The sequence below is a fragment of the Myotis brandtii genome, unplaced genomic scaffold (genome assembly GCF_000412655.1).
Source record: "Myotis brandtii unplaced genomic scaffold, ASM41265v1 scaffold187, whole genome shotgun sequence".
Taxonomy (NCBI): Eukaryota; Metazoa; Chordata; class Mammalia; order Chiroptera; family Vespertilionidae; genus Myotis; species Myotis brandtii.
In genome coordinates this window covers 5,629,449-5,645,026 of record NW_005356944.1, presented here as the reverse complement: position 1 = coordinate 5,645,026, position 15,578 = coordinate 5,629,449, and the positions used below count along the sequence as shown (strand labels likewise).

General features: G+C 45.7%; 1 protein-coding gene across 4 annotated transcripts in view; it reads right to left on the bottom strand.

The window, feature by feature from the left end:
- The window catches only part of EHF (ets homologous factor), a 44,204-nt gene extending 35,748 nt beyond the window's left edge, over positions 1 to 8,456 (bottom strand). For 2 of the 4 annotated variants that reach the window (XM_005864415.2, XM_005864416.2), the window contains exon 1: positions 8,159 to 8,271. In XM_005864415.2, the coding sequence (XP_005864477.1) occupies positions 8,159 to 8,197 (39 nt within the window). In that variant the 5' untranslated portion in view covers positions 8,198 to 8,271. The other 2 variants (XM_005864418.2, XM_014538169.1) reach the window with 2 other exon arrangements.
- Between the last annotated feature and the right edge of the window lie 7,122 nt (positions 8,457 to 15,578).

Here is a 15,578-nt window from a genome sequence, read left to right as displayed (position 1 = left end):
CTGAAAAATTAAGGGGGAACTAGGGCTTCTTTGGAAAAGCATCTGATGTCTGAGCTGCCACGGGTCCTGAAGACAGACCTGCCGTGTTGTGGACATCACAGCGACGAGAGAAAGACCATGGCTGTGTCATTCTAGGAGCCTGAATAAATAATCCATCACTCCAACCCTCCTCCACCAAGTCCACCACCCTGTTTGAAACCTTGGAACAGTTTGTAAAAACTTAGAACCTCACCAGGCGTATTCCATGATCGTCTTTGCAGTTTAGGAAGCAAATAATATTTGAGTTTTCCTTTCTTTTCTTTTTTTTTTTTTAATCCTCACCCGAGGATATTTTTCTATTGATTTTTAGGGAGAGTGGAAGAGAGAGGGAAAGACAGAGAGAAACATCAATGTGAGAGAAACACATCGATTTTTTGCCTCCTGCACAAGCCCTGACCAGGGCCCAAGTCGGGGAGGAATCTGCAACCAAGGTACGTGCCCTTGACTAGAATCGAACCCAGGACCCCTTGGTCCACAGGCTGACGCTCTATCCACTGAGCCAAACTGGCTAGGGCAATATCTGAATTTTAGCTCACAGATCAGAGGATATCCTATTTAGAAGAATTGGGGTTTTCTTTTTGTACCGATAATCACTAAATGACAGCAAGAAAGCTCAAGTTTCTTTTTAGTGCTTTCACATAAGAAGGATAGACTTGGCTCACTGTGTCCCATTTTCCCTTCCGGAACACACTTTACTCTGCCTCTCCCAGCTCACTGGTCTACGCAGTAAACCCTCTGGGAAATAAAAAATGCAAAAGGAAGAGAGTCAATAATATTGTCATAACTGTGCATGGTGTCAGGTGAGTACTAGACTTACTGAGTGGGGGTCACTTTGTAAGGTATATAAATGTCTAACCACTATGTTGTACGCCTGAAACTAATATAATATTGTATGTCAACTGTAATTGAAAAAACTTTTAAATTATTTTAAAATCGGGTGGGGGGGGGGGCGGGGAGAAGAATCATCTGCAAGGCAAGCAACTCCTCACTAGAAAGGTTTTCCAAGGAATCAAATTCCTTCCAGCTGTTCTCCCATTCCTCCAGGTGATTCAGAGGAAGTCTTTGGTGCTCAAACAACATTAGAAGATGCACCAACTCAAAAAACACACACAGCATCCTGCTGGCCAGGCCTCAGCTTTCCCCCTGTGCTCAGCCAGACGGGCCAGAGGAGAAGGGGCAGGGGCTGGCTCTCCACAGGAGCGCCCCGGCCTCGGGAGTCGTCACCTGTTGGAACAATTTCACCGCCTCCAGAGACAGGCTCAGCTCCATAATTTGCAAAAGGGAAACGCAGGGCCCCTGTTCACAGTGTATTGAGAATTGCAAGGCAGCAACAACCGGCAGGAAACCGAGCACAGTGTCTTTCAAAGGGAGGTGCCCTGCGTGACGGCACAGGTTGCAGATCTGGACACTGACTGGTCCAGGGGCCGGTCCCCACTTTGGCCTCCACCTGCACCAGTGCTCTGTCACCATGGGGGACAGGAGGAAGATCTTTTCTACCTTTGCCCCATCAATGACCACCTGAAGTTGTTGGGGAAATTAAACTAAATATGACACCAAAAAATAAAATAAAAAGATAAACTAAAGATGACATTGAGCGCGCCTATGAAGGCACCTGGCTTACAGCAGGCCCTCCGCAAAAGTTAGCTGTTATCACCATTATTATTATTGCTGTTGCCATTATTCTCATTATGCCGACGTCCCGCCGCAACTCTAAAGCTCCCCATACGCAGGAACAATGCGTGGGAAACACATACTCGTGTTTTGACAGAGACCATCCATTAGCTGACGCTGCTCAGAAGTCTTTTCATTAGCCCTGTGCGAGGGAATGCTCTCAATTAGGGGTTCCTCACCCTTGATTTATAACATAGACCCATTTTTGAAGTCTGATGAGACCTATGGACCCCTCCTCAAAATTGTTTTAAATGGCAAAATCAATTACATAAGAGTAGAAAGCAAGTTTCTATTGAAATACAATGATCAAAACACTTTTTAAAATAAATGTGCGATATAACAAGATATGTACATCTTTATTAAGACATAAACTAAGATAATGTAGTGCGGGTCTAATAACCTCCATGAAATATAGGAGTGCTGAATGTCACTATTTGGAGACAATTTGTGACAAGTGTAATGTGACAGGAACATGCCTGCAATGTCTCCGGGTCACAGTCACAGTTACAGCTCATGCTACTGCGGAGTTTCTCCTACATTCATGTCACAGGAAAACATTAAATTCTAGTTAGCTTGCTGAACATAAAAACGATTTCTTCACATCCAAGCTCACAAATTCCCTGGATTCTCTCCATGGACACCAAGAGACCCTCGGATCCCAGATTAGGAACGCTTCCTGTTTTATTAACAGCAAAGACAGCTTGTTCAACTCAGACAGCTTCTAGAAACCACTTCCACGTGGCCAGAAGCCTCATTTGAACAAATTACAGGAGGCAGGCCCCATAATAAGTAAGTAAAGGAATTTTTTCTGAAGCCTCTGGAACACCCAGGGCAATGCCTTCACTGCAGTGGGCAGTAGTATGTGGAAGCACGCTCCAGAATTGTAGGGGTGGGCAATGGTAGGTGAAGTTGCAGTTAGTCATGTGCACTGCCTGGAGGGGGGTCCGTTTCTTCTGGAGGCTCCTGCCTGCCGGGCATCCGGAGACAGGGATAAGAACGAGCTGTGCTCTCCCCCGTCAGGTCTTCCGCACCCCCATGGGGTGTGGTTTGCAGCCAGCTCGAGACAAGCCTCAGTTACGATGATTTAGCCCATCTCCCTGCCACCCCCCTTCCCCAGTGAAAACCTATCGCATTTCTTTCCCAAGGTCACAGTGCAGAACCATCATCGATCATTTCAAAAAACAAAACCCCAGAATTATTCATACACTTCAACCCAACAGAGATTCGCTGAACACACTCATGTTGAGGCGCTATCCTTGATTTCCACTCCATATATTACCAAATATTTACTCACAAGCATTTGTCTCGGTGCTTTCAGATTCTGTGTCTAACTTCATCCCGACAGCAGTCCTGTGCAGATGTCATTAACCCCATTTCCCAGGTAAGGAAACTTAGATCCTAGGGCTTATATAACTCACGCAGAGTCACTCAGCTACCCACAGTGCGGTCAGATTTGAACCCAGGTATTTTGACTAAACCTAATGTTCTTTGTACCCTTCCAGCTGTTTCCCGGCAACCAAAACTCATACCTCCTGCCCCTTTAATATACAAGCAAAGTCTGCCCTTCATCTGCGTTCCTCAACCCATCACCTTCTGACCAGTGGAATTAAAATCGGACTGAGGTGCTTCTAATTTCACAAGTGGACATAATTGAGACTGAGGCTGGATTTGGGCCAAATCTAACACCCACTGCAAAGACTAAATACGTCCTGTTGGTAGTCGGCATGCAGACATGGCTGAAAACAGCCTCACCTTTTCGACCACACTTACCTGAGCCACCAGAACACATCACTATCTCCACTAAGGGAACTATTGAAAAGGGTCCTGAGAGGGATCCCAAAGTAATCTCTACAAGACAGCCACATTCTCCAAGATCCTTTGTCATATGCAAAAAATAGAAGACCTTCTTCATATTCCAGGAAAGACTATTCAGACAGTTAGAAGAAGTTTACATCCAGCGGAGAAAGAGCCAGCGGGGTGGTGGAAATTTCTCAAATCCACAATTGGGTAAATGATGGCTAACCCCCAAGATTGTTTGTGTCTGTAATACAGAGTGAGGGGGGAGTGGCAGGATATGAAAGTTTAAGTTCACCACAATTACAACAGTTTCACAGGACGTGTACATCTAGATAAGGTCGTACAAAAGTAAAAGTAAGTCCGTGTGTTAAAACAGTGGGGTAAATGAGGTGGTCTATTCGTCTAATAATCAAAATACTATCATAGGCATTGGGGCTCCTTTTTGTCTTCGGCTTTGTTTTCATCAGAAAGCATGTTTTGAATGAACCTATGCTTGCCAGATTTTAAATAAGTAGGCAGACAACTTTAATAATGATGAAGATGCTTCTGAGAAAGGAAGGAGAGGGGGCTCTGCGGGTCAGGGTGTGGAAGAAGATTGTAGAGAGAAAAAAAGATAATGTGGATCTAATGAACTACAAGAGGGGCCCAGCCCTGTAAAAACAAGGGGCCCGGCCCTGTAAAACAAACTGGAGACAGAGTGTGGTTAGGTGCTAGTGAAATCAATTTTTAAAAGAGTATTTTTACAACAGGTCTCTTTTAAAACAGGGCCAATTAAAACCCTGGGGGCCTCTTTACATGGGCCACCCTGCTTCACCCTGGTGCAGGCCTGGTTGCTGCAGACATAGGCTGAGGCCCTCTGGGAACACCCACGTCCTCAGGTTGGCTGCCCAGTGGCTCAGCCAATCATGCGCCCCTTCTGCTACCCCTAGGGTCTTCCTCTAAAAGTGAGTCCCTGTCCATCCAATCTACCCAATAATCCATGGACTGTCAGTCAAGCGAGCTGATCAGCACCACGCAAGCTGAGTGGCTCCATGAGTGTCTGTATGTTCACTTTCCAACAGACGGCTTTGGTGTTTTATAGAAGACGTCAGTAGAGTGCCTTCTCATGTACACCCACTGCTCCCTGTGGTCACAAAACAGTCAGCTTCATCCACCTCGACACTCCCACCGACCTTGGACACAGGAGGCAGATTGATCAAGATGGGATGCTGCCGTGGGAACAGACTCTAACACCCCAATAGAGGCTCCAGGTATCCGGTCTTGGAACCTCCACCTGCATCCCTTAGCCAACATTCTGAAGACCCCAAGGAAGCCATGTAAGGCTTCTACTGGTGTTTTTTCCTGTCTCATCCTGAAGAGGGAGGGTGTCTCCACCCCATTCTCAGCTTTCACAGACTCCAGGAAAACCTGCTGACCTCGAGGCATAGGAAGGTCGTCAGAATCTAGGGGTTGGAATGGATTCCGCTGACCTTTCATTCTATCCCGGTCATCAGACTCCAGGGGTTGAAATGGATCTTAGAGACAATCAGACTCAAGCTCCTTTGTCCTGATGAGAGACTAAATTCCAGAGAGGTGGAGTGTGTGGCTCCGAGCACGTAGCTTTGCCGGAGCTAGAAAAGCAGGCCTTCTGACTGCCAGTCCTGGGCGCTGTCCTGCACACCCCCTGTCCACGCTGTGCTCCAATCACTCACAAGGTGAATCTGAAATTCTTCAGGGAAAATTCTTAAAGAAATGTGTGTGTTTTTTCCCTTCTGAAGTCCAATACATTTTTTATCAATAACTCTGAGGGATCCATGGAAATTTCTCCTCCAGCTTCCTGACATCGGTGCTGTTCAGCTTGAACACATGCCCCATTCAATATTAGCACCATTCTCCCTACCACACTGTTCATTTCCTGCACAGCTTAATGGTTGGGCCCTTTAACACCCTGTCCAATTTAAATAAAAACATAGCAGTCACATATTTCTAATAAGAGCACAATTGCCTATTCCTTAGGACAAATCATATTATTTAAAATCTTTTTAAAACTGCCATCAGAACACACTAAATAAAGTTTATCTTCCCCACCTCTGCAGTCATCCAACAGATTTAAGGGAATCCTGGCAAGATATGGCTGCCACCCTGACTCTGTCTTCAGATGACAATCGGCTGACCCACTCGGCCGGTTACCCCCAGTAACCACGCCAGGGTGAGAACACGTGGGCTCTAAACACCAAGCCTGCCGTGCAGTCAATACCTCCCGACCAGGGCCCCACCCACAACAGAAGTGATTGTCACTTTAATTCTACCAGAAAGCCATCTTTACATGAGAAATGAGCTGAAACGCAGCAAAAGGGTGTCACCAAAAAATCAGGTTCCAACTTTATAGTATCTGGTTCCTTAAAACTGTGGCATTGCTTCTCCAGTGTGTTAGCAGGTTCTGTCATGGCTGTCACCCCACCCAGAGGCCTTTGAAAATCACCTCTCTTTGAAAGGACTCAGAAATGACTGCATCTGAGGTCGGGGGAAACCGAATAACCTCTTAACGACTTGTATAAATCTCTGTGTCTGTGTTTGATGCTTTAACATTGAACAAGGTTCTTAGCGCTGGGCTTTCAGAAAAGCAAGATGGTCTCAAGAACACAGCCCAGGGCTAAAATCCCCTAATTTGGAGGAGGGGGTGAGGGGTATGAGGAGGAAATAAAACAGCACAAGATTCACAAAAGCTAAATTCCACTTCTTAGCAGGGAACGGTGACCCAAAGCACTCACATTCTGACCCGAGACCTGCTATGAATTCCTTCCAGTTTCCAATTCACGAATTGAATGCAGTTGAGCAAATAGTTTAACCTCTCGGTTTTCATTTTGTCTCAGCCTCTCAGGGAGTCGAAAGGCATTGAAAGAGGATCTGGGTAAAGTTGGTGAATGAATGGGTGCATTAACACGGGATGGGAAGTGTGAAGGGACCAGGCTTCTCAGAGGTTCAGGAAGGAACAAGGCATTTCCATGCTGGGGAGCTCACAATGTATTTTTTAAAAGAAATAAGAATGTCACAAAAAGGGATTGTTTGAATTTTAACAAATAGAAGCTTATTAGCACAAAAGGAAAATATATCATTGAATTGGAGCTCTTTTGTACATATGGCACCTGGATCAAAGGCACCACCCTATCCATAGCCACCCTAAGACGGCCCAGTCTGGGCCGCCATCTCACATAGTAACACGAGAGAACTTACAGCACAGTGGTTCCCTCAAAGTTACTTTTTTTTTAAACATGCCTTTGTAAAATACTTTGGAAACATGGAAAAGGATCGTCGCCATTGTATTCATTTTTTTCAAATGTGATTACAAACTTCCAAATGACCCTCATTTCACGTTTCCAGGTTCCAACGTTTTTAATATCTAGCCACATAAGCCATCAGCCACTGGTGTGGAAGTGGCGTGATCCTACAGGACTTGAGATTAAAAAATGGCTTTCGAGTTATTTGACAGTCTCAGGATTCCGGGCCACCAAAAGAGGACCAGGGGGCCTTCTCCAAACTCCAAATGCAGCAATTAATGTCACTCTTACAATCTCCGGAGAGCCTTTTCGGATAGTGTTGCTTCTCCGTGCAGTTCATCCTAACAACAGAACTTCATCGCTCCTCTTGGAAACTGGCTCTTCCTTGGAGCTCGGAAATTAGCACACGTCCACTCATGATCCCCCACTGCCCTTTTATATAGGGAAAGGCTCTCTCTGACCACATCCTCACACCCGTGTCTACAGAATCAATGCCTGAATTAGACCTTCCGTCTGAAAGTCTCCAAATCCGCACACTCACTCTCTACCTGCCTCTAAGGTAAGTGACCGGCACACACACCTGTGTACATAGGCTCACAGAATTGTGCACTTCATCTGAAAAAGACACCCGCTCCCTCAATACTGGGAGTATACTGAACCTTGCCAAAGGCAGATGGCGAACACGTCACCTTCCCAACTCGGTATTGTTATTTACCAACAAGAAGATGAATTCCTCACTGTTCCCAGCTGCATCCACCCTGGGGCCAATATTTCCCCATGGTGTCCAAACAAAATCAAAAAGAGTCCCTGACTTAGAAGGCATTTGTTGCTGCTGACTCACGTTCTGCCTGTGTGGCCATAGTAGTCCATTATGGGACAAACAAAAGGTTATTTTGTCACCTTGTGATATGGCGAAACTCTTTGCCAATTTTTTTTTTCTGGACAAAGTCATTTTTAGGCAAGCAGCTCTCCCCAATGCCCTTGCCTACCTGGGCTGCCTGGCCACTTTTCCCGGTGTGGATGCGAACGCCCTTGCTTATTTCCGGCCATCTTCCACCACCGAATATACTAAAAAGGACTCTGCCTTTCCCTACAACTGAGTCAGAAAAATTACCAACAGAAGACATCTCTAGAATGTGAGAACATGAGCCCCAACAGCTATTGAGCCAACCAGTTCCGCACCGAGCTAGCTGCCTATTGGGTTCAGAATTCAACCCAGGGAAATGGCTTTGTCACACAGATAGAGGGAAACCAGGGGCTTCTAAATTCACAGTGACTAGACGTCCAGGCTCAATACAAGGAATTCACAGCGCACATCCAACGCAGCCCACCTGCCCCCCAACATACACTTCTGTTAAAACCCAGTGAGGCAAGCACAGGTGAGTGGAGCTTACTTCCTGCCTGCTGCCTCCGGGAGTCTGCTTTAGTTTCATCTGTCTGATTCCAGCAGGCTTCTCTTTCCACTCAGGTGGTTGAATTCCAGATTCCAAAGAAGGTTTAAAAATAAGGACTTACCTCATTTGCTAAAGATTCTGGGTGGGAAATCCAATAGCTGTGGCTAATGGAGGGGAGGCGGCCGGCAGCCGTCACGCCAGCTCCTGCGGGGATGGGGAACCTGGGCTGTTATCACGTCTGAGCCCTCATCAGAGTGAAGATAAATGCATATGACAATAATTTTAAATCATTTTGTAGGATGTTAAGCAATAAGCCACCAACCGGGAATTCCCTAAGTCACTTCCTCCTCTTCTGATTGGCTGCCGGGCCCTTTAAAAAAAATAAAATAAAGGATTACAAACATTGGCTCATTTGCATTTGGCCAACTCACACGTTAGTGTTCAAACAAAACAGGTCTAACCAGGTTATGCCTGTGTCTCAGGAGCAGAGAGACAACCTATTAATGGGTGAGGAATTGATTTGGTGGTGACTGTTCTTTTCGGCTGTTTCAGGTGAAAAGTACCTGTGCGCGCTCCCTTCCCACCAGGAAGGGAGAATGTAAAAGCAAAGTGAGCAGAAATTCAAGTCTGGAGGAGACGATGGGATAGGGGAGCGACATCTGTCTCGTGTACTAACTTATATTTAGTCTCCTCTGCTTTGGCATCAAGATCTTTGCCCTGGCTATGCAGGTAGCAGGTTCTGAAGGGACTCCCTTCAGCAGGTCCTAGATACCCCCCCCCTACCCCCCACACACACACACGCACACATGGGTTCTAGCAGGTTCTGAAGGGACTCCCTTCAGCAGGTCCTAGGTACCCACCCCCACCCCCCCCACACACACACACACACGCGCACACATGGGTTATCTTCTTAGGCACCACAATCACCTGTTGGGCAGTGGCAATTTCAATGGACTTTGAAAAGCCCGTCTCCCCCACCCCCAGGTAACAGCCTAGAGAGAAAGGTTGAAGGGAGGATCCCAGGAGAGAGGACCCCCTGAGTCCTTTCATGTGGAACAGCTGACTATCTGGTTGGTGGGTTATCCAGAATTTTTCCTTCCTCCTGACACTTACATGGTCTTTTTAACTATTTATTGACAGAGGGAAATGCCAAGATGCTGAAACCAGAAATAAAACACCTTTGGGGCAAGAGCCCCCTGGGGAGGCTCTTTGGATTTTAAATACCCATGCAATCCCCGTGGGACAAGGGCCTGCTTCACTGGGCCCCCAGGGCACACAGGTGAGGGACTGTTCCTGGCACGGAAACGTTCCCTCCCCTAACCATTAACTTTCTCCCAGGTCTTTCTGGCCACTGGCCTGGCATGAGCTAAGCGTCCAAGCAGATTTCTTTAACTCCTCTCTGGGAGAGGAAAGGGAAATTGAGTTTTGGCAAAGACACAAAGATTCTGTGATTGAAACCAAGAAGTTCCTTGTGTGAAAAAGAAAAGTCTGTGTATGAGCAAAGGCCGCATCGAACAAAAACTAAGTGGTTGTCATGTTAAGGTGAGTGAGCAGTAGTAACATTCCTTTTCTTGGTTGTTTGCCTAGTTTAATGCAACATGAATGCCAAGGTTTGTGACGGTGGAGAAGACTTGCGGGGAGGGTTCGGGTGGGTTTGGTGGGGTCTTGGAGCTCAGGCAGGTGGGGAAGGTTTTTGAGGTTAGGGATACCACTTAGGGAGGCTCCGAAAAGCCCCTCTGCCTCCTTTCCTTCACTAAACATTCCCCACCATTCCCTCTCTTCAATCATGTCTTTCCCAAGAGCCTTGTTAAAATGTAAATGTCTGATAAAAACAGTAACTGTCATTATTGCCCATTATCACATTAGCCCCAATTAGTCTATCAGCTCCAGATCTGAGAGCAGGGCCTGAAGGAACAGCCTGGTGATGTATGGGGTTTTTTTGTTTGTTTGTTTGGTGTTTTGTTTGTTTTTTTTTCTTGAGTGATGAATCAGGAGTAGCAACTGAAGTAGTACTCCACCCGCTACAGGGCATGTGTGTGTGCATGTACATGTGTGTGTGTTGAAGAAGCAGGGTATTATTAGTGCCAGTGGGACTCCTTTTACAGTTTTGTCTGAGATCAGCCTGAAGACAGCAGAGGGCACAGAGGGGAGGTAGATAGGGGCTGTGTGGTCAAGAGGTGGTGAACTTCAAAAGCAACTCCAAAAGTGACGTCACTCTCTGGGCCAGTGCCAACCACCTTTAATTGTAAGCCCTTTATTTTCTAGCTGAAAAGTTCCAGTAACATCTCCATTTCTTTATCCTGCCCATTTTAGATCAGAGGATGGCTCCCTTAAGACACTCTTGAGAAGAATCATTTTGGGATGGTGGAGACAAAAGGGGATGGAAAGATGTCACCTCATACTCATAAGCCACCGTATTTGTGGAGTTTTTATGTCTATAAAGTACTTAACAATGTGTCTGGTATTTAATGGGTACTTACTATTGGTTCTCTTCTTTACTTGGGACTTAGTTGAACTACCCAGAAGAAAAACAAAAATAATACCCCCATCTCCTTCTCACTCCCCCCAAAAACTAGATTTTTAGACATGCTGCATGCATAGAGAAATTCCTTCAGAGTATGTATGTACTAGAGGCCCGATGCACAAAATTCATGCAAGGGGCTCACCCCTCGCAGCCGTGGTGGTTGCCTCAGCCCTTACAGCCTTGGCTTTGTCCAGAAGGTTATCCGGAAGGTCTTTGGCTATCAGGTCTAATTAGCATATTATGCTTTTATTATTATAGACTAGTAGCCCATTGTGCGATATCGCATGCAGTAGGCCCCCTGCCACTTCTGCAGGAGCCAGCGGGAACCGCAGTGCGCCACCAGGAGCCTGTGGGAACCATGGCACACTGCCGGGAGCCGCACTGCTTCCACAGGAGCCATGTGGCTTCCGCAGGAGGCGGAAGCAAGCCGCCGGCGCCCACGGGAACCAGGAGTGAGCTGAGCCGCTTCTGCAGGAGCCAGGAGGGACCCGGACCCACACCGATTCTGCAGGAGGCAGGAGGGAGCCACGCTGCTCCGTGGGAGGTGGGCTCGTCGTCTCCTCTCTGGGCCTGTGCTCGGCTGCAGAGGCTGCAGGCCGGCCCCCCTGTCCCTGTCCGTGTCCGCTCCAGCTCTGGGGGGGCCGGCCCGAGCCAGGCGTGGTGGCTCACCAGCCCCCCTGTCTTTGCCTTCGTCTCCACTCCAGGCCTCACCTGCGTGCACACCCTCCTCTTGTCCAGTAGTGACCCATTACAGCGTCCCAGCCTAATTTGCATATTTCCTCTTTATAGGTATAGATGAGGTCTTTTACCCTATGATCAACTTCAAGAAGATAGTACTTGCATCAAAGATAGATGACAGAGATAGATAGACCAATGATAGATAGATAGATAGATAGATAGATAGATAGATAGATAGAATGGATAAAGTTCTGATATTTAACTGATAATGCTAAAAGTTGGATTTGAGGCTGAGGACTTCTATCGCGTGAGTCTCAAATAGTCAACCATGTCTCTCATGGATCAGAAGTTTAAAGGTATAATCACAAAAATATCAAACACACCAGAGCCTTTATATCCTCAAGCCAAGATCAAGATAACACTGGGAACTGGAACCAACTTTACAGACCCAATTGCTCTGCAGAGAGATCTTCCTGGTCTTCCCTATTACTGCCTCAGACCCACACAAAAACATGGAGGATTTGAATGGAGTCCTGACGCTGGTTCCCATGGAGGAAAAGGGGGCGGAGCAAACCAGCAGCCTGGGGATCCTGCTTTTGGTTGGATTGTCTGTTAGAAGATATACATTACAGAACCAAAGAAGCCCAAAGACCTTAATTCCGAAATCAAGGCCAAGACAAAGAATCACTCTAAGCCAAGTATCAAGCCCTAAGGGGTCTGAGTCTTAATACCAACACAGACTGTGGTTACAAGGTCGATGAGAGTGTGTGCCTGCTTTGCAAGGAAGAGAATGCTTGCTTACTTTACACAGCACCTTTTAGAAGCCCTATATTTATTTTTGAAAGCAAGTGTGTGTTTATATATGTTTCTGTCTATCATCCCCTCCTGATGACATGGAGTTACTTCCAGGGCAGAACATGACAACTATTTAGTGAGCGACACCTACGAATATAACTGTAGGACTGACAGGAACAAGAACCTCTATCTAGTGTTGGGGAAGGGATTACATAGAGCAGAAGACAGTCAAACCTCAATTCTCCAACGTCTCCCATCTCAAACAATTCGGTTCTTGACCAAGTTGTTCACCAAAAAATTTCTCTGTTGTCAAACCAAAGTTCTGTTTTCTACCTGACCACCCTCTCATGCTGATACCTCAGCATGACAAAAAACGTCTCTCAGGCAACAAACAAAGGAGATTAGCACAATTTCAAAACATAAAGAGGCCACAAGAGTGCTAATGTTGCTGAGGGTGTGAAAGAAGCAATGATCACAAGCAATTGAAGAGGTAGAAAAGCTGTTCAGAGGCAATGATATGTGAAAAAGTGACGATGCCAAGCCCTGGCCGGTTTTGCTCATTGGTTGGAGCATTGGCCCATGGATTGAAGGGTCGAGGTTTAATTCTGGGTCAAAGGCTTGGTCAGTTAGGGTATGAACTGGAGGCAACCCATCGGTGTGTCTCTTTCACATCAATGTTTCTCTCTCTTCCCCCTTCTTCCTCCCCTCTATTCTCTAAAAAAAATATCAATGGAAAAACGAGCCACTTCCTGATGCCAAAAACTGACTTCTTGAAAGACACCCATGGAATGAATCCTGAAAGTGATTCTTTTAAGGCTAGTAGGGGGCGGTTCAATAAATTTAAGAAAAAGGAGGGTTTTTTTTTAAATAAATTAAACAGTACATTCAACATGTATTCAAAAAAAAGGTTAAGACAATCATTTGGGGGGTCTGGAATGAATTAATTGAATTTACATTATTTCTAAAGGGGGAAAAATTCTTCAGTTTTTGGACAAATCACTTCTTGAACAGCCTTCAGAACCAAGGTCCCACTGTATTATCATCCATTACTTTGGATAGAGTCAACTAAGGAATTAAGGTTAACAAATATAATCTTGCTTCTTACTCTCCTGCTCAACCACTAAAAGCCACATTTTCAAAATCTTTACATTTGGGCTTAGATTAGATGCCTGGCCCTTTTAAAATCCTCTGAGGAGAAGCATGGCACATAAAGGTGCCCCTGAGTTCTGTTTGGGAGGTCTGACATCGACAGCTGCCCTAACCGATTTGCAGGGCATCCTCTGATTGTGTCTTTGCCATCACATCCAGGCCTACACGCTGAGCAAATCCTCTGCCAAAGGCACATACCACTGAACTGCTGAGGTGGAAGGCAACCTCAGTGCTGGAGGGGGGCAGGTGGCTCACCATTTTTGGAAAGAATGACCCACTGCGCGTGCGCACACACACAGACACGCAATCTTAATATGTCACCAATCTTACCTATGTACCAAAGATGAATTTTCTGAACTCCCTTTCATATTTTAATTATTCTCAAGATACTTCCATTCATGCCTAACTTAGCTCACCTCTGTGATACTCCATCTGCCTCACCTATATCTTATTGTTCTCTTTGTGACCTTATCTTTCCTCACAAATCGCTGTACATAGTGCCCTGACTTAATGCCAACTTCACTGCCGACCTCATTTTCAATGAAACCATTTGGGATTCTAAACAATATTTCCATCAGGTCTTTAGGAAGGCTCAGTTCTCAGTCCCTGAGCGGGAGGGAAGGCCAGGCAAAAGTTGGCCACTTCCAAGCAAACTTCCTACAGCCAGTATTTTCTTTTTTTGTGTGGGAAAGAGTTTCTTGTAATTACAACAGTTGTTTTTTTACACATTATTTTAGCAGAATTCCTTTTCCATGATCATGGAACCCCCAAATATAAAGCAGATTATAGAGCTGTGGCTGCATAGGGAATGGAGGTGAGTCAGCTGCAGTCTCCTTTAATCAGTCACCCTTCCCCTCACCCATCAGCACTCAGCCTTTTCTACTATATCATCCTTTGGACTCTGTGTCCTCGCTCCAAGCTAATGGAGCATCAGAATCCCTTTTACAGGTTCTGATTCTTGAGTTCCTCACCATATAATTGGCACCTCCAGGGGTGGAGTGATCACAGAGATAATCATCAATGTTGCGCCCATCACCAACCATTTAGATGGTGTAGACTCCCATATCATTCCACTACTGATAAACCAGAAGACGTGGTTGCTACCATCTCAGGAGACATTTGAATTGAGCTGACCTTGGGTGTGGGTCTCAGTGCTTGGTCTCTCACCCAGAGACCATGAGAGATAGCAAACTCTCAACCCATCTAGAAAATGTTTAAAATCACCATCTACATGTCAAATGACTTGGGAGAACCTTGGTATTGGAAGACTAGGGGTGCTCAGAACCTATTTCTTTACCCTAAAAAGACAAACTGGCTCAGCTTTCTCAGAAATAGCCTGTGCAGTAGAAAGAACATTGGTTCTGAAGCCAAACAGACCAGGAAAAACTTGTCACATTTACTTAAAATTTAAGTCTCAGTTTCTCCATCTGTTTGTTGGGAATATGAATGTTCTCCTTTTGGAAAGTTAAGTGGGAAATTGCATAAAGCACTTGCAGAGTGCCTGGCACTTGGTGGGGTCTTGGAAAATGTTTACCTCATCCTCCAAGTATAGAACTTGAATCCCAAGAGACCCCCTCCACAGTATATGAAGTCACCTACAGGTGGTTAGGTAACTCCACATTTCAAAATACAAAGCAGGAGAAGGGGGCAGAAGTGGAAAAGTTCTAGGAAAAAGGAAGAGTAATCATGACCATTCACACATACATTAAGCTTTCACCATGTCCCGGTCCCTAGACTAAGAATTTAACCCGCATCACCTCGTTTAATCCTTACCAGACTCCATCAGGAAGGTACCATTACTATTCTCACTTTACAGATGAGGAAACTGAGCCTCACAGGCTTGATAAGTAACTTGGCCAAGGTCACACAGTGGAGCAAGTAGCCAGAGTTACTGTCATTCCAAAAGAAGATTTCTTAACCACAACCCTCTTCAAAAAAGAGAAGCTTAACAGCCTGTTGAAATTTGGACTATAATATCTTACACCGACATGGAGAACCAAGCTGAGTTCTGGAAGGCAATTAGAAATGTGAATCTTTCTTAGAAGACAGATTGTAAAGTTGAAAAAAAATGTCTGAAATAGGGAAACAGACGTGTGGTGGATCTCCTAGGACAGTCTTCGGCCCTTGTCCTTCAACACCAAATATTTTAAACATTAAATGATTAGAATAAGAATTGAGGGGAAACCCATTGGAAGAAGCTGTGACTTGGTCTTGCCTGGGAAGTCATGAGACTCTTTTAACACAAAGGTCACCCTGTCCTCCTCTCCCCCCCAG